General features: G+C 40.4%; 1 protein-coding gene across 3 annotated transcripts in view; it reads left to right on the top strand.

The window, feature by feature from the left end:
* CNTLN (centlein) overlaps nt 1–26,497 on the top strand; it is a 166,914-nt gene that overhangs the window by 37,713 nt on the left and 102,704 nt on the right. For 2 of the 3 annotated variants that reach the window (XR_014152056.1, XM_081844811.1), the window contains exons 6-9: nt 3,790–3,923; nt 10,572–10,734; nt 16,597–16,788; nt 26,253–26,426. Coding sequence is in view for 2 of the 3 variants with exons in the window: in XM_081844811.1 (XP_081700937.1) it covers nt 3,790–3,923; nt 10,572–10,734; nt 16,597–16,788; nt 26,253–26,426 (663 nt within the window). In the remaining variant the exon portion in view is untranslated. The remainder of the gene's footprint in view (nt 1–3,789; nt 3,924–10,571; nt 10,735–16,596; nt 16,789–26,252; nt 26,427–26,497) is intronic. The other variant, XM_081844812.1, reaches the window with a different exon arrangement.

Genomic DNA, 26,497 nt, shown 5'->3' with positions numbered 1-26,497 from the left:
GCCCCCTTCCCTCCCCCAGGACAGATTAATCTAGTTAAATTTTCCAAAGTCTAATCTGTGATTTTGGTAGTTGCCATTCTTCAGTATCATCAGTAAAGCATTTTATAAAAGGAGAAGGAGAGAGTGGTGATGGCTGCTGCCCAAGCTGACCCCAGAACCATGACTTATAGAACACTCTGACACAGATTTTTGTGGGGAACTCAGACCACCCAGTTACCCAGCTTACCAACAGAAAGACACAAGCGAGCGCTGGCCTGATGGCTGCTTGATCCCTGGAGCTCTTAGAAGGAGAAGAAGAGTTTGGATTTGATGTCCCGCTTTATCACTACCTGAAGGAGCGGCTAACATTTTCCTTTCCCTTCCTTCCCCACAACAAACACTGAGGTGAGTGGGGCTGAGAGACTTCAAAGAAGTGTGACTAGCCCAAGGTCACCCAGCAGCTGCATGTGGAGGAGCGGAGACGTGAACCCGGTTCACCAGATTACGAGTCTACCACTCTAATCACTACACCACACTGGCTCTCCCTAACCTAGGGTTAGGGTTAGAAAGCCATCAAGCAACACAGTCTGAATGAACTCTTAACAATCACAAAGAAACCTACCAAACCACCCAGCCCCAGATCGACACCACACAAGATCTAGTCCAAGGTCAACAAGAAGACCAAAATGGCATCGATTAAGGGAAAGACAGAAACCAAAGAGACAAGTTCCCCAGATAGTGAATACGCAACAGTACCAAAACAGAACCTGGAGGAACTTGAATTGAAACTGAAAGAAGCCATCCAAGGCTCTCTCATGGACTATGCAAAACCTGAAAAGAACCCAATGACTCCCTTGGAGCAACAGATCAAAGAACTGAACTCCAAGATGGAAATTCTTATGGGCACCATCTTCAAATATAAGAAGTACAAATAGTCCATGTCTAGAAGTAAAACACAAATATAAGAGATACACTAGGTGACTTGGAGAACTGCCTCCAGAAGCTTCCCCAGCTTCCCCAAACAAGTGGAGAAGAGAGACCTAGCAGGCTCTGGAGCAATAGAAAACACATTTGCTGCATCATCCATATAACAGCCCTTCAGATATTTGAAGATGGCTATCCTGTCTCCTCTTAATTGTCTCTTCTCCAGACTGAATGTACACAACCCTTGATTCTCAGTACTTAGTTTCTAGATCTCTCGTCAGCTTTCCTCCTTGTGCATAGTCTCTGCTTGTTTCCTCTTATGTGTCCATGACAGTCATTTGGAAACCTGTTGCCTTATATGGGAAAACAATTCCAGGAAGAAACAGTGTAATTTGAAGGAACTTCTACATTAGCATGCTTTGAATGCTATGTTGGATGGATTTTTTCAGAGTTCCTCACCAGTCACATTCCTTATTTTGTGTTTTTGGGACATCTGAAGTTTTATCAGCTCTGCTGATGTTTTCCCCTTGTTAATATGCTTGACAACCTAGAGATCTAAATCAGAAAGCTTATTTTACTTTAGCAGTCTATTTCCCAGAATGGAATTCTGCAATTTGAACTATTTACGATATTAGAGGGTTTCACAAAATGCCTGACCCCATTGCCTGCTCATTTGTAAAAGAAGATGTATACATTTATCTGTGTATACATGACCGGCTCATTAAAGCAAGCTCCAAGGAGGCAATCAATTCACATTGATTGCATTCTCACACTACTGTAACCTTTTTCATAATAAACGATGAGAAAATCTCTCTACTGTTCTGTGGCCCTGGAATAGGTAAGAGTCATGACTACTAGAAATTAGCAACAGACTCCATGCCTTACTGTTTCCTGTAGCCAGCTGTTCTCTAAACCAGTGTTTCCCAACCTTGTGCCTCCAGCTGTTTTTGAACTACAACTCCCATCATCCCTGACTAGCAAGACCAGTGGCAAGGGATGGTGGGAATTGTAGTCCAAAAACAGCTGGAGGCACAAGGTTGGGAAACACTGCTCTAAACTGTGGAGAACCCAAATCCAATGCCCGTACCTTTTAACTAGTGCAGTTACTAGAAATATGAAAACTCTATAGCCTCATGGCAAGGTTTGTGTATGACGGTGATCGGGGAACAGTAAGAAATATGCTGGAATCAGGGAGGAAGAAGAGAATTTTTCTTTTTTTCTAGGGGCACTTGGTAGAACCTCTGGCCAGTTGACACTGTCAGCATTTAGAGCATCAAGAACCCATGAGTCTGTGCATTCTTATGCCTGCTGCACCTCAGCTTTCCATAAGTCCCACCTGATCCAAGCAAGACATAATTTCTTATTGTGAGTCAAGTTAAGAAGCCCAAACCAGGAGACTTTATACCAGTTCACAACAGTGACTTGTTCTTATGTGATGTCCAGCAAACTTAACAAGGCCAATAACATTTCTGAAACCACTGAGAAATAATGTGTGATGATTTCATTTAGCACTTATTCATTAAATACAGTCTACTCTGGGTGCATCCGTACTGATCTTATTTATGTGATCTGATTATGGGTGGTGGTGGAGAGAGTTTATTGCTCCACTTTCAAGTTTTCTCATGGGTAGCTCGTACCTTGTTTTTTAAAAAATAAGTTTTTCCAAAATTTGTCTATTGACAGGTCTCAGTGGTGTCCAGAGGCACCATTCTTGTTGAACTAATTTAATTTGATATTGTTCCTCACAATCCTGGTATTACTTAAGGCTCCCCTGTCCCCCCCCCCTTTTTTAAGTGCCAGATACTGTATTTCCAATGATAATTTTTCATCAGTAATCAAATCCACAACAAAAATCTTAGTGCCACATCTGTTTACTACTGCTTCTTCCTACAGGTTGAATGCAGAGTTACCATGAACTTTCCTCATGGGATGTTCCTACTAGAGGAAGCAAGGGAGGAAGTGATTTTTGCTGATTCCACCTTCCCTCTGCGACCTTTCCACAAACAGAGAGAGTCCTTCTCCTCATGGAAGGAACATTGTGGTTTTAACCTTCTAGCTTTGGAAGTGACTTCTGTAAAAACACATGTGTCTACATGGTCAGGTATCACATTGAAAACGAATAGCTCAGTTGGTAGAGTTGGGTCATGGATTCGAGTTCCACGTCGGGCAAAATATTTCTGCATTGCAGGGGATTGAACTAGATGACCCTTGTGGTCCCTTCCACGTCTGTGATTCTATGAGCTGATGTTATGCTCTGAATTTATGTGTGATGATGTTACTTTTATTTTTTTGAAGTGGATGCTATAATTGCATCATGAATAGCAGACCTGTATTAAGCAGTTTTGGCTCTGCAGCAAAAAGGCTAGGTTTTAATTTCATTTACAACAAAAAGGTACCATCTACAGCAGCTCTTTTTTGGCACCCACATGAAACTTTTGAGTCATGAGTTTGCCATTCTTAGTTTGAGCCGGTAGCTAATTATCTATGAATTAATTGGAGTCACAGAGTTTTCTTAGTAGACAGAACTTAATTCAAAGAGCCAAGCTTCCATGATGTGATGAGGGTAGTTTTACTGCCTACACCATTATTTAATCTATCTGCAGATACCATTTTAGTTTGCTAAGCTTTTAGTGTGAGTTGAAGTTCCACCACCCTATTGATGTTGAATTGTTTTATCCTGCTGTTGGTTATGACTCATTTTAGTAATTTGAATTACTTTTTAAAAAAATTCTTTTACGCAGCTTGGAGTTTTCTAAATACAGAAAAGCAGGGTGTTGTTTTCTTAAAAAGGGGCAAAAATCCATACTATTTTTGATCCTGTTGTAATGGTGTGCATCCTTTCATTTCTGGTTTAATTTTGTCTATAGCATAATATATGTTTTCCAGAATTTGGAAGCTGATTTAACAGAGGCAAGTGGGCAAATGGAAACCTTACACAGCAAATGCAATGATCTGGCATCTCAGCTGGGTGTTAAGCAGACTGAACTAACACAAAAAGATTTGGATGTGGCCAGAACTAGGTATGTATGCAATGTTTTTATAAAGGGTTTGTGAGCATTCCCATGATAACGAATATGGGGCAACATCAAATGGTTTGCTTTTTGTAGTATGTTTTGTACATTATGAGAAAAGTTTAGAGTGTCTACTGTTTACGCTGACTATCTCAATGCCTTTTGACTTCTGTTATGGACATTATTTAAAAATTGTACATCTCTAATTAGCATTGGGTCAAAGAGTTCTCAGTCTCTGCTGCAAGTCACAAAACATCAATATGATTAGTAACATAAGCAATTAATTTGAGAGGCTAAATGCTCGAAACTGACAAAAGTTTGAAGCCTAACTTTCACTTTTTAATTAGAGTTAAGTCTGACAGGTCAGCAGGAGTCTGCTACTAAAGGTTTAAAATGTTGTGATTTTAGCTTTATCTGAGCGTTTCACATATTAAGTTGGATCATGAGGATTAATACTGCATGTATGAAATATGACTGACATGTAAGGCAAGTCTGAACCAAGAAGCACAAGCGGGGCAAACTTACGTTTCAGCTAATATGACTGTTGCTATGCAGGAGCTTAGATCAGTGTAAATAATTGGAATCTTATGCTGTCCCCAAAGAAATGTCCAAGCACAATTAACAGCAGTAGAAAAATGAGGGAACGTATTAATGATGACAGCCACTCAGAACCCCTAGGAACTGTCTTTCAATCACCAATCACAGTGTTCCTGCAGATGATGTCCCGTATTAAGTGTGCATAGATTGTGCAGACAGTGGCCATGTTTTGGATGTGAGCTGGCAGTCAACTGCTAGGCAAATTAGTTTGTGCTTGGGCCACACTCTTTTCTACCTCACAGCAGGGGACCAAACCTAAGACAGCTTTGCTGGACACACTTCAGAACCCCTTGAAGCTATCCCACCAATGCAGGAACCTTTTGGGTAGTGCTGGTACAACACATTGCTGCTGCTCCCTGCTCAAGTTGGCATTATCTATTCAGGCATAATGCCTGGAAAGAGCTTATGCCATCTCCAAATACTGATGTTCTGAATGGCCAGTGTGCTTATCTAGCATACATTTAGCTTTCCATAGAAATGCCATGATGCCTCTACCGATTGCTTCCTCTCTTTACTACAAGTTGCTACAACTCTCAACATCTCTGCACACTGGCTATGGCATCTGGGAGTGATAGAAGTTGCAGTTAAACAACACCTTGAGAGTCACAGGTTGGCCACCCTTATTTTGCAGTTTTATTTCCTCCCATGGCCTTTCTGTACCTTTTCTCTCTGTGCATGAATTTAAACATATATGCACATGCACACAGAAGATAGATTTCAGTTATTTGCATACTACCTTTCATTTCAAGTAAATACAAAAGCTGTTTATAGGACAGTAAAAATGACAACGTTTAACAATAACAACAAAAAACCAGTGTATCTGAAGAAGTGTGCATGCACACAAAAGCTTATACCCAGAACAAACAGTTGGTCTCTAAGGTGCTACTGGACAATTTTTTTATCTATTTCGACTGCGTCAGACCAACATGGCTACCTACCTGAATAAAAACCCAATAATCAGTGGCCTCCTCCAGAGGGAGATCAACTTGTAAGGGAGGTGCCACACGGTGAAATCCCTTCCCTGCACCCCTGTGAGGTAGACATCTGCAGGCTGTGGTCTGGTTAAGAGGGCTGCTTCCACAGTTCACAGCAATCAGACTGGTCACTGTGGGATAATGAAGTTCGCTCAGATCACCTGGTTATTTAAGGCTTTATAAGCCTGTACTTAAACCTCAAACTTAGCTAAGTATCTGACAGCCAGTGCAGCTCTTTCAGAACAATTTTACATGCATGCAGTGATGAAGTGGGCTCTTGTCCGTGGAAGATTGTGCCACGATAGGTCTTCGTTTAATGTGTCACAAACCTCCTCCTTGTTTCTGCGGTAACAGTCTTGTCCTCAGGCCGGCATTGGAATGTTTACCCATTGGGGACATCGTGAGACTCAGAAGCAAAACATGCAAAGGTTTGCACTGTTAACACAGCTGCCCCTCTGGAACATTTGCACTTTATATTCTAGGCAGTAATTCTTCTATACGATGTCCATGGCAATAAATAGCCTTCAAGGAACTTGTGTGGTGGTGACAGAATTGTCCGTCTTTACAGTGCAGAAAGCAAAGAAAAAGATAATGCAATTCAGTATGCAAGTAGGAAGGGGCAAAAAATCTCCTGAGAGTAGTGTTGAAGAAATTAGCATGATATTCATTGTTTATAACCCTATAAGGCTCTTATTCTGTACCTACAAATAAACATACAACTATGACCATGAAAGATCTACAATACTTGTTGTTAGTATACCAGTAAGACAAATCTACAAAATATCAGCAAGGGTTATTCTGAGGATGACAGATACCATGGGCATGATGTATGTTCATAATTGCCACATCTAGCATCTGGATTGGCAGCAGCTGCTTATATTACTTAAACTTTGGAAAGTTGCACTTGAAGTTTGAAACCACTAAGATTCACAGGACTTGATATTCAGTTCAGGTGTGAAAACCAATGTTCCTTTGAACTGGGTGCTTGGAATGGGAGCCTAAGCGAAATGCTGACATACTTGCTTTGTAAAGAAGCTGCAAAGGAGCTTCTTTCTGAACCCTCCCCCATTGCTTCTCCAATTGTCCAACTTAAAATTATTTTTATTTCTTGCAGTATCTTTTCATTGTCTGTGGTTCATATCTATTATTGGCTCCCTACAGCTCACAATGTGCAGATTCTGAAATCAGCCTCAGGAATGCATGCTCCTTCCTCTACTGCAAATTAACACTCCACTTCAAGTGCTGGCATTAGCACTGCCCCAGCCTATGGCTAAGTTAACTATGGCTAAATTCACCAGGGTTCTCAAAACCGCTTGAAACCACTTTTTCAGTCACCCACATGGATTAGACTGTGCACACCGCTTGATGACTAAAGCTTAAGACCTTAATCTGTGTTCAGTGATCTTTGGTATTATTCCAATATGTTGCGGGGAGGTTCCTCTGCTAAAATTGTGTTGCGTTGGCTACACCACAAAATGGCAATGCCTACCTTTATTACTTGGCCAGAAAACTAATAGGGGAAGAATGACGTCATCGCTTATAATTACCTCCCCTAGTCTCTGTATTTGCATAATAGGAACTGGGATAAATGTAAGTGTGCCCCTTTCTTGTTTGTATTATTTTGGCAAAATTACTACTTTATTCAGTCCATACATGTTCAGAAACCTGCAGAATTGAGCAGAATTACAGCTGAAGCAGCGAACCACTTACTGGCAACCCTGTCGCTTATGCTCAGGTCCTTTGTTCTGCTTTGTTGTTTAGACATTTACTTGTAGGGCATTAACCTTGAAATTTGCAGATAAATGCTTGGAATTGTGAGCTTTGAGGTCTCTTCCTTTTATAGTCTTCGCGAGGCTCCATTAAAACTGCTAGGTTTTGAAAAGTATCCTGTGATCAACTGCAGCATCCCTGCTGCTTGGCTGCTCTATCTCTTCTTACAATGTAATGACTGTGCTTTCTATGAAAGTTCGCTCGGCAGGAGAAGGCTTTGACTTCAGCAGCTGTGGGAACGAACAGAGCAGCTGCCTGACCTAAAGCTCTTTCACACACACACACACACACACACCATAGAAAATCCTCACTTCGTCCACCAGTCTGGTGCCCTCCATGGCAAATTTCAGAAGTGGGGAGAAAGGGCAATAATTCCATTTTAGGTATCAGATCTTACTGACATTGGTATCTGCATCAGGGAAATGTTAATTTAATTAAAGTGCATTGTTGTAGCACCTGAGAGCAGATACTTGCTTCAGAAAGAGCAAATTATAATACATGGGTTTTTTTGTGAGAAATGATAATAATCATTTTTAAACAGGGAGATGCTTGAAGTAACTCCACAAAGTTAAATTAGGAGAGGGGATATTGAAAACTTGAGATCAGCATAGAGTCCAGTGGGTTTCATCATTCTCAAATCAATAGCTAACGCTAATCTAGCCTCCATTCTATTACCTGCATTTCTTTAGGGGACCCCCAAGGAGATCATAAGCAATACAGAATGGAAACATTCAGAAGTGCAGGGCAGACCACATTATACCAGTGCCAGGAATCTCAGCACATGATATACTTGTAATTGGTGTTTTAAGCAAGCGACCTCTCACTGTTGGGGAAGTTATAACTGGCATAACACATCCAGTTTGTGCACAAGATAGTTTCACCGTACAAGTTGGGCCATGAATATAATCCAGAGTGGACTGCACATAGGCAGATTTTTGCTGTGTTGCTTTCACATCTGCTAGCACCATGGGACTTCCCAGCTGAGTTTGAAACACCCCAAAGTTTAATACAAGTTTGAAGAATTGGTTATTTGAAAGAAAGGCTGTTGTGGCACTTTAAATACTATACTAACAGACTAATTGTAGCATAAGTTTTCATAGCACAAAGTGCTCTTTTCTGGTATTTATAGACCTTCCTATTTGTAGGTTTACAAGACAGCCTACAATAAAGTTTAATTAAAAATTCATCCAGTAAAACTGAACAGATTAAAAATGTGTTGTAAAGATAAATTGCCTAAAAAACTAGCAGTCAATTAAAAGGCATTGGAAAATAAAAAAGACCTTTCCCTGTTCCTGAAATGATATCCTGAAGTTAGCCTCCCTGTGAAAGATGTTCCACAGCAAGGGTGAAAAGAGCCATCCCAAATAGTCAATATAGAATTGTCGGAGACAGTTTCTCTTGTATTACATGGCAATGCAGTCCTACTTTTGCAAGGTACCTCAAGAAGGTTGTGGTTGTGCAGCTTCAGATGTACTTGGACGAAAAAACAGGTTATCTTCACCCATTTTAGCCTGGCTTTGTACCAAGACAGCTTTGGTTAATCTGGTTGATCACCTGCTTTGTGAGAGATGGGGGAGTTCAAGTATGTTGGCCTTGCGGCTTTTGATTCAATCACCCCCCTTCCCCCCATCCAATGGTTGGGGTCACAGGGTTAAGGTGTTTTTGCTGCTCCTTACAGGGCCACTTCCAGAGAATAGCATTGGATTACTTCTGCTTGGCCCTCGTGGCAGTTACGCTGTGGGGTCCCATAGGTTTCTTCCTTGTCCCCAGTACCATGTAACATCTAGATATAGAGCTGGGTGAGGTTGCCAGGGAGACTGAGAGTCTGCACCACCAATACACTGGTTACTCCTAACCCAGAAATAGTGCTTCAGGTTAAGAACTTTGCTTCAGGATGAGAACAGAAATCGTGCTCTGGCGGCGCAGCGGCAGCAGGAGGCCCCATTAGCTAAAGTGGTGCTTCAGGTTAAGAACAGTTTCAGGTTAAGAACGGACCTCCGGACGAATTAAGTACTTAACCCGAGGTACCACTGTACTGTAATGCACACCATATGGGTTACCCTTGAAGGCAGCCTAGAAACTGTAGCTAGTGCATAACATTGCCGCACAGGTTTTAACAGTTGCACTAGTAGGGAGTCATAATTTCCACTGGCTGCTTTTATGCTACTGAGCATCTAGCATATGTTTCCATTCTTCCAGTAGTAAAAGGCATTATTTTGTCAACTATCTGTTAGCATATTAATTCTCTTGAGTCTTCTGTTTGTTCTGTTACATAATTCATGTCCCTGTCATCTGAATTTCTTTCCTCCTTTGGGTTTAAATGGACACATAACAATGTTTCTGTCTGTTTGTTTCTGTAAACAGCTTGCCATTTTAATGGCATTAAGTATCTGATTCATACGGTAAATCTACACAAAATGTTGTTCCTCTGTAATAAAGAGAAGCTAAGATTTTAAATTTTTAAAATCTTAAGATCCTAAATAGATACAAAGAATACTGAAAATAAAAAGCAAGATCAAAATATATAAATCAAACTGAACCACTGTTTTTAGCTGTGCTTTTAATGGTCACATATCTGCTCTCATAGGAAATTCTGAATTGCTAAACATTTTTGCTATAAAGTAGAATGGAAAATCAGAAATTCAAAAGCTAAGCCTTCTTTGAGTGGTATTCAACAAAGTTTTACACAGAATAGACCTGTTAATATTATTCGGTCTAGCATGGTCATGTTTATTGATTTCAGACAAGTAGAAATGTTTGCACTGGCAGAGTGATCTGCTTAGCACTACGTTGAATTCTACCCCCGTCTTTGGCCTGATATAAGGTGGGTCTTTCAAATTCCTTAAACATCACAAGAAGTTTCACAACACCTCTTTGGACTAGTTCTTACTGTCCCCTTGTTATGTGTTCTGTTACATAAACTCCTTAGTAGGACATTTTCACTGCAAGCATATTTTATCAGGAATCAAAAAAGGTATGAATAAAAACAGTGAAAGTCACCTGTATGTATCCCTTCTTATGTTTTTGCTTTAAAAAGTATATTGAATAATGAAAGGAGAACTGCAAGTGTTTCTGTGAGAACTTGTTGAAGACCATTTATGTTACCATTCATATTGTTGAATTAAAATGAAAACTGACATTACAGTTTACATTTCTTTTCTTTTTAGTTTATCACTCTTTCTTATCACTCAATAAATCTGAAACTATAGATGAGAGTGGAAGATTTTCACCTAAAAACAGCTAACATAACTGTTTAAATGAGATGATTGCAATATTTCTTTACTCAAGTTTCTTGTTTCTTGCTTGCTTTGCACAGGAAGGAGTTGCAGGAGCTGCAGAATCTCTACAAACAAAACACTGAACATGCAGCACAGCAGGCAGAGCTGATCCAGCAGCTTCAGGCTCTCAATATGGATACGCAAAAAGTACTGAGAACTCAGGAAGATGCTCACACAGCTGAAACAATATCATATCAAAAAGTATGTAGGCGCTCCGAAAGTGCGTTTCCTTCTTTACAAGGGGAAAGCTTAGCAAAAGTGTCACCTTCACTATAAGTGCAATATGTGGTTGGACTTGTATGAGTAGTCATTGAAGGTCAGTGGCAAATAGCTTGTTCCATCACTGCCCTTGGCCTCATGGCTACCACACTGTTATTGACATCTTTCTCTTTACAGCTGAGGAAGGGAGGACAAATAATTTGACACTCCTGTTTCCATACGGAAAAATATAGCACAATCAGTGTGCACCAGTTTGCTGTGTTTCTTTTTCTTATTTTGTCTGTTTATTTTAATTAAGAAAATGTATATGGAATCATAGAGTTGGGAGGGACCCAAGAGTCATCTAGTCCAACCCCCTACAATGCAGGAATCTCAGCTAAAACCTCCATGACAGATGGCCATTCAACCTCTGCTTAAAAACTTCCAGGGGAGGAGAGTCCACCGCCTCTCATGGGAGTCTGTTCCTCTGCTGTACAGCTCTTACTCTCAGAAAGTTTTTTCTGAATTTTTAGTTGGAATATCCTTTCTTGTAACTTGAAGCCATTGGTTTGAGTCCTGCCCTCCAGAGGAGGAGAAAACAAGCATGCTCCCTCCTCCATGTGACAGCCCTTGAGATATTTGAAGATGGCTCTCATATCTCCTCTCAGTCTCTTCTTTTCCAGGCTAAACATACCCAGCTCCTTCAAGTGCTCCTCCTAAGGCTTAGTTTCCAGACCCTTGATCATCTTGGTTGCCCTCCTCTGCACACGTTCCAGCTTGTCAACATCCTTCTTAAATTGTGGTGCCCAGAATTGGACACAGTATTCTAGTTGTGGTCTGATCAACATAGAACAGAGATTTATAAAAGACAATCTAAAATATTCATTTACAAAACAAATAAAACGAACATGTAGAACAACTTACATTAAAAAACCCTAGAATTTTCAAAGCAGTTATACTTAATAAAATTGTGTGTTTAAAATTGCACACCAAAATTACATGTTTGGGTGGGCTTGCTGTGTGTGTGTGGGGGGGGGGGGGTTGTAGGCGTTGAAAACAATATTGTGAAGGCACATGGTTAATATTAACGGGAAGGGAGTTCCAAGGATTCGGTGCTACCACACTAAAAGGTTCAGTTTCCTGCAGAATGAACACTATGTGGCACTTCATCTCATACAAGAAACAGTGTAAAACTGATTAAAATTAAAATTAGGAACAGAGACAGCAGGTTAGAAGCCAATGAAGGTTTACAAAAACCTAAATATGTCAGCAGCCTGAAAAGTAAAATACCTGTCAAAATCAGCAGTCTTCATATGCAAGGTATAATCATGCCTCCCCAATGGTATTATTATTTCTTTTGATCTGGATGCTGTACTTCTGTTGATGCAGCTTAGAATTGCATTAGTTGTTTTTTTTTGCTGGTGCATCAACACTGTTCATATTGTGGTCTACTAAGACCCCTAGATCCTTTTCACATGTCCTGCCTCCAAGCCAGGTGTCCTGCAGCCTATATTTGTGGAACTGATTATTCCTAGAGCCAGTGTGGTGTAGTGATTAAGAGCGGTAGACTCGTAATCTGGTGAACCAGGTTCGCGTCTCTGCTCCTCCACATGCAGCTGCTGGGTGACCTTGGGCTAGTCACACTTCTTTGAAGTCTCTCAGTCCCACTCACCTCACAGAGTGTTTGTTGTGGGGGAGGAAGGGAAAGGCGATTGTTAGCTGTTTTGAGACTCCTTAGGGTAGTGATAAAGCGGGATATCAAATCCAAACTCTTCTTCTTCCTGCGTAACTGTCTGCATTTACAGTTGTCCTTATTGAAATTCATTTTGTTAGTTTTGGCCCAGTTCTCCAATTCGTCAAGGTCATCTTGAATCCTGATTGTATCTTCTGCAGTATTACCTGTCCCTCCCAGTTTAGTGTAAAAAATAATAATAATGACTAGCATCTGCTCTATTCCTTCATCCAAGTAATTTACAGTGGTGCCCCGCAAGACGAACGCCTCGCAAGACGGAAAACCCGCTAGACGAAAGGGTTTTCCGTTTTGGAGGCGCTTCGCAAAATGAATTTCCCTATGGGCTTGCTTCGCAAGACGAAATGTCTTGCAAGTTCCTGTGGGTTTTTTCCCCTCCCCCCCCTTTCCTAAGCCGCTAACCCGCTTATCAGCTGTTCCGCTGATAAGCCGCTTAACAGCTGATCGCTAAAAGCCGCTAAACCGCTAATAGCGCTAATCCGCTAAGCTGTCAATGGGCTTGCTTCGCAAGACGAAAAAACCGCTATACAAAGAGCCTAACGCAATGGATTAATTTCGTCTTGTGAGGCACCACTGTATAAAGATGTTGAACAACACTGGGCCAACGCCAGAACCCTGTGGTACTTCTTACTTTTTTCCTGGATGATGAGGAACCATTGGTGAGCACTCTTTGGGTTTGGTCAGTCAACAGCTACAAATCCACTAATAGTAATATCATCTAGCCCATATTTTACCACCATCTCTGCAAGACTGTCATGGGGGACTTTGTTGAAAGCCTTACTGAAATCAAGATACGTTACATCCACTGCATTCCCCTGTCAGCCAAGCTGGTAACGCTATCAAAAAAATAAGATGTGTCTGACATGACCTGTTTTTGAGAAACTCTTTCAGGCTCTTAGTTATCACAGCATCCTTTTCTAAGTGCTTACAGACCGATTGTTTAATTATCCATTTCATTCCTTATAAAATCTGCTCTCTTGATCCACTTGGAAAGTCAAGCCTGTTTTTGTTCTCCTTCTTTCTCTAGGCTTCGGACAAACAAGTGTGATGTCCTTTCAAGCTAATGATGTGACCATGGATTTATATTTGGAGAGCTGGTCAAGTTCATTTCGGGTTTATCAAGCTCATTTGAGCAAGCTTTGAAAAACAATACTTGATTGAGTACACCGAAGACACTTTGTTTATCCGTGTTGCTGGTCCCAATTTCTGTAGATAGAGGAAACACAGATGTGGTCTAGGATTTAAACTTAGTTTCCTGTTTGGGAGCAAACAATGTTACTTTTGGACCATCGAGAAAGCTTTCCTTTATGAGATTTTCAATCAGACCAATTAATAAATAGCTAGGCAGCCAAGACCTCGCTGAAGGGAAGTGCTGCATTTTGAAACAAAACTTTTAAACTGTAAATTTCAGAGTGTGCTGATAAGGTAGTCTGGAGACCGAGAAACTCTTGTTGTCTTATTATCCTTAGTATTGATTTAAGACTCACCACCTTGAGTCTTAGGTGAGGATAAATCTATTGAGTCTCATTAAAACCAGCATGCTACTGGAGCACTTGGTGTGTCTGGGACCAGTGAAATAGTTGGTATACATTTTTAGAAAATAATTCCTTTTCTTGAGAAGAAGAGCTATAAATACAGTATAAAATAGATGTCAATGAGTTTCCATAAACCCACTAACCTGAAATATTTGGACTGAGGGGAAGTAGTGTTGTGTAGCCCATCTTGATATTAGTGTGGAAGTGAATGCCTACATCCAGTTTTTCTAACTTGGGATCATTGGTTAGACTGTGTTCTACAAAAACGCCTGAGAGTTTGGAGATGTTTTCCATTGTAGTTATGTCTGGATATGTATTTATAAGCCTCTCAAGATGTTATATCTAAGAGCATGATACAAGCGTGAATGGGCTCATGTGATTAATCTGGTGCAAGACTGTCCAAATTTAAAATATAGGTGGAGAATTAATAATCATACTATGCATTTATGTCGTGCATTTCAAGAATTCAAGATTACCAAAAATGTCTGAATGCATAAAAACTTTTAGACTGAATATTTCCTATATTTAAAAGAACAAAAAACAAATCCTGGATATATAAATACTAACACATCATAGAAAAGGTTCGGGTAACTAGAGCCTCTCTTTTTGACATGTAAGGTTTGCTTGTTCATCTTTGTTTGTTCATTTTTTTTTATGTTGGGCATATGGGAATGTTCAAACGTTCAGTTGCTTACTCACAGCCTGATTACAGCCTACTACTGTATTGTTCAGAAGCAGGGAAGGGCTTCACTCTTGGTGTCTCTATGTCAGGCTGGGAATGCCTCCCATCTGAACCCTGAACCTGCCGCCAGTTAGGGTAGACAATACAAAGGAAGATCGATCAATCATTTGACATGGTATACGGCAGCTTTCTGTGTCTGTGTATATCACATGAGATTATCAATCATTTGCCTTCACTCCTGGAGCTGCAGTCCCATACACACACAACTGGGATTACGGTATGTGCCATTGAACTCATTGGGACTTACATCCGAGTAGGCATATATGCAGAATTGTGCAGCAAGTTTGTCAGAGCAGCTTTATTTATTTCAATTTATACCCTATCGTCTTTTGTTCAAGGCAGCTTGCAGTAGCTTTTAAGCCACAGGATCAAGTGTGACCTAATAAACTTGGTCTGTCTGTGCAAATTCCATTATTTCCTAAATGATATGCCAGTGAGTCACATGACCTGAGGTTCTGGGCATATGAGCTATCTGACCACTAACAGAGGTCATTGATCTTGCTATAAGGGACGATATATCATAGGACGTACATGCTGATAGGCTCAATGCCATTTGGAAATGTAGAAGACTTTTCCTCTGTGAATTTGCCTATAGAGTGGCTGACAAGTCCTTATCTAGTTCTTCCAGCCAGCACACTAATGCAAGGGAGACAGTTGTCTTGGAATACTGCACTTTTGATTTGTTAGGGGAATATAAAGTCTGTTATCTGGTTTCAGCCATTTGGAGGATGAAAACTTGTTGGACCTTTTGCAAATGTAGACATTTGCATTGCTGGGTGGCTGCAGGTTTTGTTTTGTTTTGTTCTCTTTAATATTTTTATCCAGACAAGTTAGATGGCTTAGAGAAACCTGATCATCTTAGCTGCTATGTAAATAACAGTAAGCTGCTGTGGTGCAGGAAAGAACTTGGAAATGGTATTCTGTTATACAGTAGCTTCAATTAACAGAGAACTGTATTATTATTTTTGCCAAATATTAAATAGAAACTAGAAAAAATCATTTGCATTCACAAACCCTACCCATCCATTTTCTATAACCCGTGACATGTGAAACTGTAACCATCGAGCAAAAGCTGAGTTCATGTTCTTAGGACCAAAATAGCTCTGGCAGGCAAAAAATGTTGGTTGCTTTTGTCTTGTTGCTGTGTCTGTTCCATTCATGAATAAAGTAGATGTGGTCTAATTTCTGTAGGAGATATTTGCAGAGGCAAGTTCCTTTTCTGTCCCTTTCCCTCTTCCTTCCGTCCCTGCATTCTAGGAATCTCCGGCTCTTTTTTCCCAGGGCAGTTCTGATACTGGAAGTGTGCCAGAGCACAGCAAGATTTAAGTTCAGGTGGATTCAGGTCCTTTCACATGCTGTCACCTTTCGATATAAAAACTAGACCCACCCAATTTATATGTCAATGTGATAGAAATGGTTGCTTCTGTCATGTTTTGTTTGGCCTATAGCCTTCATTTAGTAGTGTAGAATTTAGATTTATGGGATAATATTGTTGCGAGCTGTTACATCTAAGATAGTTTTATGCAGAATAGCTTCTGTAGATTTACTTAGTGTAAAATATAGGTAAGTACACTATAGGTAGTACACTACAGTTCCAGTGTCAAGCATTTTCTTTCTATGTGTTGATGAAAGGCATTGGAACTCTGTCTCAAACGAAATCTGGCAGAGTGGGATCAGCATTTACAAGGGTTGAAAATGGTTTTAATTATACTTGTTCTCTGAATTTTGTTGCTAGATTTCACACTCTAGTAGTTGCATATTTAGGAACATGTGCTCTTGTTCATGACACTTTTTCTTAAATCTTAAATTTTTCTTAAATTTCTTAAATCTTAAAATAGCTTTACAATGAATTGACCATATGTTTTGAGAAACTCAAAGCAAGTGAGTTGGAGCTCCGGCAAAGTCAAGCTTCTCTCCAGAACCAACTACTTGAAAAAGAACGACATATCAGTCAGCTGGAAGAACAACTTCAACAGGCTCTCAGCTCTCTGTTTTCAAAACCTGAAAGTCCTTCAAAACAGAGAAAAGAGGTGAGAGAAAAATTGTTGGCAAATAGTATTTTTAATTATCCCACTGTCCAAGTGAGCAACCTGGTAGATATAACACCATGCACCCATGAAACAATCAAGCATCAACTAAATTAAGTTTTTCTGCAGCACTTGCGTTGTTTTGTTGTTGTTGTTCACACAAAAAATGAGAACACAAAATACATAATGAAACAAAAACAAACCAATAACCTCACTCCCACAAACACATTTAAAAGGCCATAAAATGTTTGATCAGCCCAATGCCTGGTTATAGAGAAATGTTTTTGCTTGGCACCTAAAGATATGTAAGGAAGGTGCCAGGTGAGCCTACCTGGGGAGAGCATTCCACAAAAGGGAGTCACCATAAAAGAGGCCTGTTCTCATGTTGCCACCCTCTGGACCTCTCATGGAGGGGGCACACAAAGAAGGGCCTCAGGTGATGATTGCAGGGTCTGAGTCACTTCATATGGGGAAAGGCGGTCCTTGAGGTATTGTAGTTCTGAGACATTTATGGCTTCATGTGTCACACTTTGAATTGGGACTGGAAACTAATTGGTAGCAAGTACAGTTGGGCCAGGATCAGTGTACAGTGGTACCTCGGGTTAAGTACTTAATTCGTTCCGGAGGTCCGTACTTAACCTGAAACTGTTCTTAACCTGAAGCATCACTTTAGCTAATGGGGCCTCCTGCTGCTGCCGCGCCGCCAGAGCCCGATTTCTGTTCTTATCCTGAAGCAAAGTTCTTAACCTGAAGCACTATTTCTAGGTTAGCGGAGTGTGTAACCTGAAGCGTATGTAACCTAAAGCGTATGTAACCCAAGGTACCACTGTAATATACTCTTGCCCCAGTGAGTAACCTGCCCATCGAATCCTGCACCAGCTGAAGTTTCTGAACTGCCTTCGGAGGCAGTTCAACATATACCATGTTGCAGTAATCTAACCTAGAGGTTACCAGAGCATGGGTGACAGAAGTTAGGCTATCCCTGCCCAAAATGGGGAATAGCTGGGCCACTAGCTGAGTCTCAAGGGACAGCAAAGGATCCAGGGGGTACCCCCAAGTTATGTACCCACTCCTTCCGAGGAAGTGTAACCCCATCAAGAGCAGGCAAGCTCCCCTCTGGAGAACCACCCACTAACAGTGCTTCGATTTTATCCGGATTGAGCTTCAGTTTGTTGGCTCTCATCCAATCCATTACCAAGGTTGCACAGCTGCATAGTTCATACATAGTTCATATAGGCCAGAGACCTCCACATTCCAATGGAAGACCAACTTTTTAAATCCTGCGGGTGTAACGTTTGGTCAATTAATACCACCAACTGGTTGATTACGCACTCTTCAGTCCGTTCAAGTGTTCTTCCAATTAATTGGGTAGCTGGCTTTTTAAAAATTTGAATGCAAATCAAGAAGAATGGACACTGTTGTTGGAGAGGCATTTCGCTTATTTTCTCATACAGAAGGGAATGCATTTTCTAAGACAGGACATTCCACCTGCTGGTGCTCTGTGATGGTGCAGAACTAGGCATGACCGGCATTTTGCTGTGAAGACAAACAGCAATTTTCCAGGCTTAATTTTGTTCTCCACCAGGGATAACATACCTGTAGCTTTCTAAGTGCTGCTGGATTCCAACTTCCAGTCAGCATGGTCAGTGATGATGGAAGTTGCAGTCTTAACAGCATTGGGTGGTGGTCATCCAGAGTTTCCATTCCTGACTTGCACCATCCTCTCCCTGGTCCAGTTTCCTGCCACCCCCCCACCCTCCGCTTGAGTTGGCCCATGCTTAGCAGCGCTGGCCACAAAATGCGAACAAACTTGCTGTTTCTCCTGAAATAATTTTGAAATTCTGGATCAATTGGCATATTCCTGCATTGTTTTGTTTTTTTTAAAAGGTTGTTATGGGAATTTAATGTAAAAAACAAAAATACCTTTCCCTTCTTCAAAGTGGTCAGTTCTTCAGGTAAAATTGTGTGCCTCTTTTAATCAATTGTTTTAAACCCATAAGATTAATCAACTATGATTCTTGCCCCCTGTCCTTCCTGTTTCAACCCCGTCCTTTTGGAAAAAACCTAAATATTGAAATTTACTCAGCGGTTTGTGAGCACGTGGAATGAGTATTATTTATGTATTTATTTCCTTTGAGAAATGCAAATGATAATCCTGTTGATTCAAATAATAGTTCTTAGGATAATGTTCTTGAGTAATCCATACTCATTTTATCTTCTGCATAAGCACCCCTATAGTAACCCGTGTGTGTGTGTGTGAGAGAGAGAAAGAGTTATCATCTCTAGCTTTCATTTCAGTAACTTCATTCACATTGCTAGCAAAATATTTGCAGAGACAGTATTCAGCTAAATGTGCTGTATACAAGGCTGATATTAAGCATTACTGACCTTTGCCTCTTATTTACGGTTGCAGCCATGTGATGTTTAGAACCATTTTATTTGAATTTAGTAGCTTCCCAACCCAGCAACGTGGTATGTTTGCATAGGTGGAATGCATAGACAGTTCTCTATTGCAAGGTAAGGAACATCCCATGTTCAAATAAATGCGGAGGGTCTCTGGTAACAGGGCTGCTGGGAGCAGTGCATCAGCAACATATTATTGTATGTAGAAAGGTGCACAATAGGAAACATAGTTTGAAAAGGTTGCAAGTGTTGGGTTTTACCATCCCTAGGAGCGGTTTAGCATGCAAGCCCCACCCCTGCCCTTTTGACTGAATTCTGTTATCCAGTAAGAAGTTTCAAGCCAGTAGCAAAGTGCCGTATCCGAAGTTTCTGTCTTCAGGACTTGTTGGTGAAGCTTAAATGTTTATATGCTTAATAAGCTAGCAAAGCGAATATCCATTTCCCACTCAAAGCAAAGGCAAGCAGTAAGAATGGGAAAGTGCAGGGCTTTATTATGGAAACAGCAACTCAACTTTAACTACTCTATAGTGGCAGTGTTCATGCCGCTATAATAAAACTTAAGAACGTTTTAGTAATTTTTTCCCCTACAATTATTCAAAATTACATTACCCTTACTGAAAACTGAATGGCTTTTAGTGGATTAATTAAACTGTAGCTGGTTTGCCATCTGGGTGCAGCTTGTTTAGCTGCTTTTCATAGAAAGATTTTTCACGGAATAAAGAGCATTTTTGTTGTTAGAAAGCAGCTGCTAGAGAATACTCTTTAAAATACAAATGATGTGTGCCCTAATAATTTATGTTGCTCTATATTAAAAATAATGTTGCGGAAAAAGAACTTTTGTAACATCTTATTTTTTTGTCAGTGTTGCTTTGTTGAATTCATGGATCCTCTTACAAATCAGCTTTTATAAATATATTCGCTTTTTTCCCCATTCGGGTTGCTCATGATATTGTGCTAAGAGTTCAGGGTTTAGGCTAGATGCAGAAGAGGAACTAAAAAGGAAGAGAGAATTAAGTAGATCTGATTTTATGGCTCAAGTGGTTTCATTAAATTAGAGTGCTGTGTGCTCCCGTTCATTAATGAACTTTTGCCATATGCTTTAACAGTTCTGGTCAATAGCTGATAAAGAGGAGCTTGTGTTAAAAAACAAATCTGGATAAAAATATCCCTGTGATGGGCTTTTATCAAAGGAGTTGCTTTGAATTCAGTAACTACTACTGAGGCAATATGGCTCACAATTTGCGACCCAAAGGTAGTCATACATTATTGGAATAGAGCCTACTGCGCTTCACATTACACAGATGTGAAGACCTGATTATAGCTGCTTCATAATTAACAGTGATCCGATTTGTTTTGTGGCATAAATGGTGCATGTGTAGAACATTAGCCATGGCACTCTCATTCAAATTCAACTCGAGGGCTCAGCGGCAGGCGGGTCACGAGCTTCAGGGAGTAGCAGCACAAGCTCCTCCATATGTTCTTGCGGCATCTTACTATGGCTATGAGTGCAAGATAAGTTCCCCAAAGAACCTAATCGTGTTCTGTAATTACAGTGCGGCTTTCTGCTGGCTAGAAATGAGGGAGAAGCTAAAACCCTCATCAGATAATTTGTAAATTACTTTACATGGCGGATGCCTAACTCAGTTGGTTTTCAACTGCTGAAATTATAAATAATTGTAACAGATGTGGCAATATGGCTGGCCTCCAATAAATGAGGCCCTTGATAATTTGGCCGACCCTTTGACAGGCCAATTTAATAAAATGTGAACAAAATCTTCTTGCTAATAATTTATCATCCCTTTTCCCAATAGAATAAATTTAATTACCCTAGCAGTTAACAAGGTCACACCCAGATGCCAAACTCAGCTACAGTTTTGATAATGCAATCAGGAATTGAGAGGTGATGACAGCGTTGTTGTTTTTTTCATTACCTGGCTTCACATAAACACAGGTGGCGTAGCTTTCTTGTCAGTTTTTAATAATTACAGGCTATTATGGAATGCATAGTTAGCAGATTGAAAACCACACTTTGGTGAATTTGTTTGAGTATGATTGAGATTCTAATGTATAGAGATGATAATATATAACAAGCGTCGCTCCTGGTTTACTCCGTTACTGTGCAAGATTTGATTTCTACTGGTGACAGAAGTGTAACCGTTTTGCACACTTTGGGGTAGCTGGCTTATAAGGCTGTGTTTGTTAGCAACAGTAAGACGGAAGAGCCAAACAACACCTTTTCCTTCCTAATCAAACTAACTCTGCCTTCCCAAGCTAATATACAACCGTATCACACAACTGCATGCTGGTAACCCCAGAGGAAACCTTAAGGTCACCAGGTCCGACTCTGCATATGAGGCAAGATGCTCCATACACAAGTGTTACTATATTGGATTAGAAAACACAATCTAGGTGTCAGTGTGCTGATTGCAGAAAGAGCGTGCAAAATATACTTAAAATGGCGTGGAAAGGCGTTTAATTGGAGTCTCTGTAAAGTACTGACTGCATTCAACAAAATTGTTTGAAAGTCTTCTCTAGCACTGATAATATGGTCAGCAATATGTAGAACAGTTTAGCGCGAAATTAATGCTGCAGTTTTGATTTCAGTGAGGCATTGGAAAGGACTTAGAATGATAGTCACAGACAAATGTCCAGATGGCACCCCATACATTAACATGGGGCTTTAAGCTACAACAGGAGAAAGGTGTCCAAGTATTGCCGAACTGTCTGGCATGTGGACTCTGGATTATGGCCATATGCAACAATCATACAGAATTCATTATGAAATTAGAGCTCTGTGAGTCGTCCCCCGCCCCTGCTTTCTGTCTGCATTGGGCATTCTTCATCATGGACATGGAAGATTCCAAGATGTAGATGAAAATTGGCTAAGCTCATCACATCCTGATGTCTTTAGGCTCAATAAGGCTGAGCTCTGTTGTGTTATGGAATGTTCTCATGGTCTATAAAGTTGTGTTGCTGTGGCTTCCCTGATGAGTGCCCCATTTCTCTGAAAATTCTGTATTGCCTTCTAGGAATTGTAGTGTGATCCCCATCCTTGTTGCCTTGTTTTCACTCCACAGTACCAAGAGTGCACCTTGAAAATTCAGCCTCCCCTAAATTCAGAGTTCATTTAAAGGTGAACATACCTAGTTGTATCTTCTGGAACAACAAGTAGACTGAAGCTAGCCATCCTTTGACATTTGCATTTCCCCCGAATTTCACAACACAATTATCCAACCTAGTAATAATGTGTACAGAAATGCATATATAAAATATTTGGGGAAATTGCTCTGCAAAAATGTGTATATTGGGGAAAATGATACATACAGGTTTGTATATTAGCAGAATATCACATTCGAATCCTGATGTGGATGTGCATATGTGTTTCAAAAATTTGCATGTGGAGACCTGAACTTAAGACTGGAAAATGACAAACCAAGAGAAAACAAAATTGACATATTCTCTCCCCTCCTAATAACCACATTAAGGGCTTGCAAGACCCAAAAGAAGTTAAGAGTAAATAATTTCTACACATTCCAGCTTTTCAGATCACCTAATCACCAAATCTGATTTATCATTCTGAGATGGAGAAGAATTTTTGGGGGAGGAAGGCAGAATGGTACTTACATTATAGCTGGGCCTTATATTTTGAACAGCTTGTATGCTATGCCTAGTAATTACAAATTTTGATGCTATTCCTCACTATATAGTGTAGTAAATACTGTTACGATGTTTATAAAAATTGATTTTCCTTCGAACTTGCTAGCTGCACTTGTATAAAAACTAAGTTACTGCAGTGTTAACTAAGAAAAACAATTAGTGAGATTTTTCCTTTTATCTTAGCACAGTTAGATACAATGCATCTTCTCTATATGTTCAATGCAAACTTGCCATGTGAGCTGTACACATAACTATATGCATATTTCTTGTTAATGTCATTTCCTTATTAGGTTGATTCACATACAACCTACCATTGGTTCACATGCCTCTGCTTTCCCTCATGCACTCAGATTCATAGATCCAATTAAGAGTCCTTATAGATTAGTGAAAGTATGCATCTTACCCATGCCAGGCAGGTGCCAACTTTGAAAGTCAAGAGTATATTCAACCAATTCTGGCAAATCACCCACATTAGTCCATCTAGTCTTACAAAATGCAGTGTGATCATATAGGCTTTCTTTTTGAGGCAGATTTTCATGTTATAAAATGAGCAAGTAGGAGAATTGTCCTATTTTGGGAATTATTATTTTTTATTTAGTATTCTACTTTGAGCTATTAGGACAAGTTGGCAGTATTGCCCTGTGAGAAAAGAAACACACTTTTGACATATGAATGTGTATTCCTGTTGGCTACACATTGGAGTGGATCCAGATTGCCTTCCATGGATGGAAAGACTACTATCTACAGATTACTTTTGATCCAGTGAAGGGATCACACTGAGGCGGGGCTCTCAACATGCTAGAGCCACACAGGAACTTCAGAGGAAGGAGGGAAATAGCAAGATGGTGGCTCAGGGAGAGGAGCCTGTTACCTGCTGCACCTCCACGAACCACAAACTGGAAAAAACTGCACATGCAAGTACAAATTAGATGGAGGATTTTAACACAAACTTGTTTTGTGTTTCACAACTTGCCTGGTAGATACACTATAGTAATTCGGTATAGTCAGGTGCATGGAGTTAATTGCAGGTGAATGAACCCATTTTTTGTTTCAACTCGAGTGCCAAAATGTCTTGGGCCAGCCCTGCAGGTTAGTAATTTCCTTTGCAGGCTAGTAACTTCATTTTTTCTTTTATATATTAGCATAGTGGTAGCATTTGTTCATTTACAAGGAAGTTCTAATTAAGTAAATATCTACTTTTGCTGCCTAGGAATCTGAGCACGTAATCCAAACCTGAGTTACATAAACCTTAAACCTTACAATGTCTCATCCAGTAGCTGCTAACTGAGTTCTTTGGACATAGCATGCTAATAAAGAAAAAATTGAAGGGCAAATTCTGCAGTACATGGAAACATTTGACATTTGTATAGTCCATACCTGTGTGCCGCAGCACAATTCTGTACGCACAAGAATGGTTTATGGATGCAGCCAATAATATCCAGATTAAAATCTGCCACAGATAGAGAGCAGATAAAAGTGAACCAGGTCAGAGGAACCAACGACAAAGAATAAGTTTAGAAAAACAACCCCAAGTTAAGCAGAACTAAATTGAGGCTTGCATAATGATTTTTCATACGCTACAGTGGAAGTAAATGCATTGCCAAGCTTCCAACTAGTAGGAACAATTTATTCACCCATTTTCAATACATGGTAGTCAGACAGGGGCTCCATTCATGGAATCAGAGAACTGTAGAGTTGGAAGGGACCCTGAGGATCATCTATTCCTCCTGCAATGCAGGAATATGCAGCTGTTCTATACAGGGATTGAACCTGCAACCTTGGCATTATCAGCACCACACTCTCAGATGCTACTTCTTCTGCCTTGGTGCTGCACAAATCCATATTGAGAGTAGAGTCTCTTTGTGCAACCTTTTTTTTTTTTTTTTTGCCTGGTGAGGGAGTTGGTGGTTACTTCTGTAAGCCCAAGACTCACTTCCAACCCTTGAAGTGGGCTGGGGTTTTTGAGTCGCTTGATAGTTGCTAAGGGTTTGAAAATCAAAGCCATTTGCTGAGGCATCCACTATTGTCACCTTCTGGTTTGGGAAGATGTGCAGTTTTGTGTTTCACTTTTTGTCACGTTGTAACTGATTGTATTCTCTAGAGTTGCAATTGTCATAATGGGCTACATGGAGAAGGTTTAGAACTTTTGCTAGCAAACATGTTAGAATTGTGTTACACATTTCATGGTGAATAATCCCAAGGCTCCCATGGTATATCTATAAGTTTGTGCATCAAAACAACACAGATTCCTGTGTTTTGATGATGGTTTGAAACTTCAGCTGATAAAAACTGCTATGCCATCTTTTGGGCCATGGTGAGGGGTGCATTATGAGTGCATTACACCAGTGTTATAATGCCTTTTTGCTTTTCAATTAAAAATGTTGGCAAAGGTAAAGGTAAAGGGACCCCTGACCATTAGGTCGAGTCGTGACCGACTCCGGGGTTGCGGCGCTCATCTTGCTTTATTGGCCGAGGGAGCCGGCGCACAGCTTCCGGGTCATGTGGCCAGCATGACTAAGCCACTTCTGGCAAACTAGAGCAGCGCACGGAAATGCCGTTTACCTTCCCGCCGGAGTGGTACCAATTTATCTACTTGCACTTTGACGTGCTTTAGAACTGCTAGGTTGGCAGGAGCAGGGAGCTAGCAACGGGAGCTCACCCTGCTGCAGGGATTCAAACCGCTGACCTTCTGATCGGCAAGTCCTAGGCTCTGTGGTTTAAGCCACAGCGCCACCCGCGTCCCTTGGCAATGACCTACAGAGGCCTCAGTGGCATGGGCCCAAAATAGGAAGTCATCTTCACCCCATTTGCTTTTGAAGCCTTTAAGAGCTCCTATCAACTGTGTCATCTATGTATTAAGCCAGGACAGAAAAGGCACTAAGAGATGTATTCCCAGTAGTTGCACTGTAACTTTGGACCTCCTTTTCCTTAGACACTTCCCCGTGATTAAGTGCCTTCCAGAAGCAGTAAAGTGTTTCTTTTACTGACTTTTGATGCCAAAGATAGGATAGGTGAAAGTGTTAGTATAGATCAAGGTGGGATTTAAAAAATATATATTCAGTGTTTTATAATTAGCATATTGTTATCCGTCCTGTTCCCTTGGGATAAGGAAGGCTATGGAATTGAATTAAATAAATTAAATGCCTGTGGGAAATATCCAAATCATTATGAGCACAGTTCATATCATAACAGGTACAATCCAAAAAAAAATGTTTTAGTGAACTTAGCCCTATGGCCAATTGCACTTGAATATTTTATTTTATTCCACCCCAGCCCCGGCTATAAAAGGTGGTCTTTTGGTGTGCAACTTTTTGATTTAATATGTGAAGCATAGTATGTTGGCAGCAGTATTCATATTTTGCTTTTATCCCCAAATATTCCAAAGTACTTGCCCTTCTGTTTTCTAGGAATTCCAGCAGTATTCTTTAAGTGAGCTAGAATATCTCATACTATCACAAAAATCTGAAATAAAGCTTTTGAAAGAAAAATTGAAAAGAGCAAATCATACACTAGCAGATCATAGCCTTTGCAGCAGAGATTTCTTGGATTGCATCAGTGTTAAGGCTGGGAAGAAATACAAGGTAGGAAAGCTTTATTGCCTTGTGTATTTGTGTCAAAATGAGGTTGGCAAAGCTTGACATTTTGCTCTGGG

The sequence above is a fragment of the Podarcis erhardii genome (genome assembly GCF_964252035.2).
Source record: "Podarcis erhardii genome assembly, chromosome: 17".
In the NCBI taxonomy this organism is placed as follows: domain Eukaryota; kingdom Metazoa; phylum Chordata; class Lepidosauria; order Squamata; family Lacertidae; genus Podarcis; species Podarcis erhardii.
This window is presented reverse-complemented; position numbering and strand designations above follow the sequence as displayed.